The 5630-nt window shown below is 41.0% G+C and overlaps 1 protein-coding gene across 1 annotated transcript in view; it reads left to right on the top strand.

Moving 5' to 3' along the window:
• LOC107750749 (CUB and sushi domain-containing protein 1) overlaps positions 1-5630 on the top strand; it is a 495842-nt gene that overhangs the window by 362873 nt on the left and 127339 nt on the right. Inside the window, exons 18-21 of the mRNA XM_016566272.1 lie at positions 726-914; positions 3951-4067; positions 4371-4586; positions 4713-4901. Of these exons, the coding sequence (XP_016421758.1) occupies positions 726-914; positions 3951-4067; positions 4371-4586; positions 4713-4901 (711 nt within the window). The remainder of the gene's footprint in view (positions 1-725; positions 915-3950; positions 4068-4370; positions 4587-4712; positions 4902-5630) is intronic.

The raw sequence follows: 5630 nt of genomic DNA on the forward strand, positions 1-5630 counted from the left end.
AAAATGTTCTCCGCATATTACAAGAGCTTGTCACCCAGCGATAAGCACTGTTATTCAACGAAATTGATGTTAGAGAGTGGGATAGTCTTACAGATCCGAAACAGGGATGACGGTTTTTGTGGGCGGAGCCTATCTGGAGGCAGAAAATGACGGTTTTCAAGTAGCAGTCAATGGAGCCATGGAATAAAAGAATAAAAAAAAGATACATTTGATTTTATATTTCAAAATTCTGACTTTATTCTCGCAATTCCGAGATTATATCTCACAATTCTAATAAGGAAAAACAGCTCGTCATTCTCTCTTTTCCCCTCGGCTCTTCTGGCTTTTTTTCCCTCAGATTTGACAAACTCACTATTTTTGAGCTTTTATTCCATGGATTTTACCCATTTACCTCCACTTGTTCCCAGTGTTTTTCTGCAACCACTATGAGCACGCAGCTGCAAGTGACGTAACTGTGACGTGTACTCTAAATTGGTCTATTCCTCAAATGCCAGCCTCTGAGGGGAAACAATGTAGAAAAACAGTGCTGTCATTTTTTTTCCCAAATGATATTCAAAATATAGAAAAGGTAAGTAGAAATAAAAATGTATTGGTTCAAGGAAGGAGACCACTGGGCGACTGATATCTGCTGATTTATACTGTGTAAAGTGCTTCCGACACATCCCCCTTTCAATTTAGACCTTGAAGGTGAAATGAAATATTTTTGTTTTGTTCCTTCCTCACAGGCATTATGATGGAAACAGATTCCTGTTTAGATCCAGGTATCCCGGTGAATGGGAAAAGGCACGGGAACAATTTTGCCATCGGCTCCAGAGTGACGTTCAGCTGTGATCAAGGCTATACTCTGAGTGATGATGAACCCATTGTGTGTGAGAGGAACCATCAGTGGAACCATGCCCTGCCCAGCTGTGACGGTAGGCCATGTTGTGCTCTCTCAATTCTGGTCATGTACAAGAGAAACAGCTCCTCCCTACCACCCGTTGTAAAGACGCCTAAAAATTGGACCCAGGGGTTCAGTTTCCTTTGGTGAAGACTTTGGAGGCCCCTGAAAATCTGTGGCCTGAGGGCACTGGTCCGGGCCATAATCCAACCCTGCTAGGCCGCATTACGGTTTTATCAGAGGGGAAAGAGTAAACCCTCTTAACACTCCTCTGAGATTTGAGTTCATACATTTTTGATTAGAGGAGAGGTGACTGGCATGCGCTGTTTCATAGATAACCTTAAATGGAGAGGAGAAAAGGACAGGGAAGTGGGAAAAAATAATGGAAGTCCTTAACCAGATATCTACAGGAGAGTGCTCTATAAAGCTGTTTATCTTATTTGTTTTCCGATTACAGGGATTGAAGTAAACAAAGTGTTTTCCCGTAAGAGCAATCAGGCTGTTGCCTGTCTGTTCTAGAATTCCCAATGTTCTCTTATGCCTGCATCTTATCAGCTCTGTGCATTTGCTCTAACAGACTTTGATTCAGCATGATGGGCTCTCACCAGAGCCTGACCTTCATTACAGACAGGACAGATACTCCCCATTTGTTTGCGGGAATGTAAATACATGTTCATAGAAGATTACACATTTCCTTCCTGTCAGGCTGATTATTATTATTAAATGGAGAGTTCAGACTTAAAATTCTGATTTGTCGAGCCATATTCTCAGCCATTTAAACATTCTGGTTAATGCACTACACTGATCGGCCACAGCATTAAAACCACTGACAGGCGAACTGAATGATTATATTGTATATAGCATTGATTATATTGTTACAGTGGCACCTTTGAAGGGGTATTAGGCAAAAAGTGAAGAGTCAGTCGACTGGGTAAATGACTGGGTTAGAGCATCTCCAAAAATCTCCAGTTTTTTGGGGGTGTTCCCTGTATGCAGTGGTTAGTGCCTGACAAAATTTCCAAGGAAGGACAACCAGGGAACCAGCTTCAGGGGCATGGGCCCACAAAGCTAGTGATGCACATGAGGAGCGAAGACTACTCCTTCTGGTCCGATCACATAGAAGAGCTATTGTAGCTCAAATTGCTAAAAAAAACTTAATGCTAGCCATTACAGAAAGGTGTCAGAGCACACAGTGCATTGCAGGTTGCAGGTTGCAGAGTGCCCACGAAGACCAGGTGGATGTCCAGGTACGTGTGTGTTGTGGGCAGAAGGATGCACTATGGGAAGAAAGCAGGCTGGTGGAGGCAGTGTTAGGATCTGCTTAGAAACCTCGATCTTGGCATTTATGTTACTTTGACACGTACCACCTACAAATATTGTTGCAGACCATGTACACTCCTTCATTGCTGTTAGTTCCCTGATGGCAGTAACCTCTTTCAGCAGTATAAATGCACCCTGCCACACTGCAAAAAATGTTCAGGAATGGTTTGAGGAACATGACAAATTGTTCAAGGTGTTGCCTTGGCCTCCAAATTCTCCAGATTTCAATCCAGTTGAGCATCTGTGGGATGTGATGGACCAACAAACCCATGGGCCTCATAATTTGTAGGAATTTGCTGCTAATGTATTGGGTGCCAGATACCACAGGTCTTATGGAGTTCATGCATCAGAACTGTTTTGGCAGCATGAAGGGGGACCTACAAGTTAGCATTGTTTGGCAACCGTAAACAACCTACACTAGAGTCAAACAGCAATAATCCACTTCAGGCACTGCATTGGAGTGATTATACCATGGTTAATAGGGATTTACCCAAAGGCCTTTTCGCACCAAACATAAATATTTGCTACAAATTTGTGAGCAAAAATTTGAACAGGAATGATGCATTCCTATGGCTAGTAGTGAACATCCTGAAAAGTGTGTGTGGGGGGTGGGGGGTAGGATTATTTAACTTAACATCATGAATATTTACTAGGTGATGTAACCTTTGACCAACTAAAGCTTATTTTCCAACCAACAATCAGTGCCACCAATTACCTGTGTTAAAATGACTGTTACTCAAATCTATAAACTTAGCTTTAGTTCTGTTGTATGGCTCGGTTAGTTTACCTTATGAAAAGTTGCGCTAATTTTGGAATAGACTGACTTCAGATTTAATAAGCCAGAATTGTCATTTGATGAAGAGATTTAATGGGCCATTTAAGGACAAAATGCTGAGGCTCAAAAATGCATGTCCTGTCATAACCTGCACCATATGATTTATTTTGATAAAAGCAGGACGATGAGCATGACTCAAGGACATATTCAGTATCCTGTTATGATGTCTGTCTTACAGCTCTGGTACTTCGAGAAAAAAAAACAAGCACTTTTTTGACTGTCTGCACTGACAGACGTTCTCCAGTCAGAAAATTGTCTCAGTTCTTATAGTTCCTTTTGATCTTCTTACAAGTAGTTGTGCTGTATCCAATGTCAACCTCTTATTAGTTAGGCTATTGTTAAACTCTGCTGCTTTGCATGTAAAAACATCTCTATTTCCATGTTTTGCATCCATCATCTTGTAGTTTCGCTACAAAGAGAGGAAGCTTTATTATGGTATTTATTTATATACAAATATTTTACATGTTCTGGATATTGTTTGTCAAGTGTGTGACCCAGAAATCTGCATCAACACAACCTGGGCTCATATTTGAACCATTGATGATTATATTGTTTGAGCAATGAACAGTTTGCAGCACACTGGCAACCACCCAAAACATCCTAAGCAACCATAAAATGCTGAAACCACTCAGAACTTAACTGGGGTGTGCTTCCCAAAAATAACTATTGTGCAAATTGCGTTGTTACCAATAGAGTTAAATTAAACTAACAACCATAGTTAGCTAACGATACTTTTGGGAAACACACCCCTGAATAGCAACGCCCTGGCACTACCCTCACATTATCTTCACAAAATCTAGTTAAGCTTCAACCAAAATAATTATTGATGGAGGATGTACTTCAAGGCTAGATTTACTCTTTTTCAGGGAAAGTAGGTAATTCAAACATAAGTTCTTTCTGTTATTGCTTTTCCAGCTTTGTGTGGGGGCTTTATCTATGGAAAAACCGGAACGGTTCTTTCCCCTGGTTTTCCAGATTTCTACCCAAACTCTCTGAACTGCACTTGGACAGTAGAAGTGTCTCATGGGAAAGGTAAGACAAAAGAACAGGTTACAGCCACAAGAGCTGCACGAACTATAGAAAGTGATAACAGTTTGAGGCACATTGATTTTACCCATGAGGTTCCTTTCTGTGCCCTTTTAAATTACCCTTGATAACGAATTAAAGATACTTTTCACATTTCTCTACATTTTATTACTCAGCACCATGTCGGGCAAATGCGATTCTGTTTCGATCAGTATTACGTTCCCTCTGAAGGCTTCTCAGTGGGTTGTGAGGTTGAAACAGAGATTTTGCTTGTGACTGACGGCCCTAATCTCATCTGAAACTCCCCAGGAGTGCAGCTTCTCTTCCACACGTTCCACCTGGAGGACTCCCATGATTACCTGCTCATTACCGAGGACGGCAGCTTCACAGAGCCAGTGGCCAGGCTCACAGGCTCCGTCCTGCCGCCCTCCATCAAAGCAGGCCTGTTTGGCAACTTCAGCGTCCAGCTACGCTTCGTCTCGGACTTCTCCATGTCATACGAGGGATTCAATATCACCTTCTCTGGTGAGGGCATCACTCATTCTGTTCATTATAGTGTGCTTGAAGGCACGGTTGTCATGGTGCTTACTCTAACCCATGCTTGGCTAAGCAGTCTGGAGGTTTAAGAGTTATTATGACTCTGTACCACAGAGTACAGCTTGGAGCCATGTGAGGATCCGGGAGTACCCGCATACAGCAGGAGGGTGGGCTTCCAGTTCGGGGTCGGCGACTCGCTGGTCTTTTCCTGCTTTGCGGGCTACCGTCTGGAAGGCGAGACTAAGATCACTTGCTTGGGTGGAGGCCGGAGAGTGTGGAGTGCAGCCCTGCCCAGATGTGTGGGTAGGTGGACATAATGTACTTTTCTCAAACATCAGTGTTTATTAAAAGGATAGTTCACCCCAAAAATGAAAATTCAGACATTATTTACTCTATTTACTATTTACCCTCATGTCATTCAATATTCATGAGATCTTAGAAAAATTGTTTATACATTTCGTCATAAAAGTTATCCATATGAAGCAAGCGATTTAATCCAAGTCATCTGAAAATATATGATCGCTTTGTATAATTGGTAACACATTAACAAAGGGGCCAATTCTCACTATTAACTAACATAGTTGCTTATTAGCATGCCTATTAAGAACATATTGGCTGTTTATTAGTACTTATAAAGCACATATTCTACATTCCTAATCCTACCCAATACCTAAATTTAACAACACCTTACTAACTTTTAATAAGCAGCAAATTAGGAGTTTATTGATGCAAAGGTCATAGTTAATGGTTTCTTAATAGCGAGAAGTGTGACTGTATAATTTATATGGATTACTTCTATGATGTGTTTTGAAACTTGCAAATGCTGATTACATACACTTTTGTGGATGGACTAAATTATGACAGAATACTAAAATCCAAAGATGAAAGTCTTATGGGTTGACAATGATATGAAGGTAAGTAAATGATTATACTTTTTTTTTTTTTTTTTTTTTATACCACACTTTTACTGTACCACTTCTGTGATACTAAGGACGCCAGACGCATATGGCAGGGCATAACAGACTACAGAAT

This window comes from Sinocyclocheilus rhinocerous, unplaced genomic scaffold (genome assembly GCF_001515625.1).
Source record: "Sinocyclocheilus rhinocerous isolate Xijiao unplaced genomic scaffold, SAMN03320098_v1.1 scaffold512, whole genome shotgun sequence".
In the NCBI taxonomy this organism is placed as follows: domain Eukaryota; kingdom Metazoa; phylum Chordata; class Actinopteri; order Cypriniformes; family Cyprinidae; genus Sinocyclocheilus; species Sinocyclocheilus rhinocerous.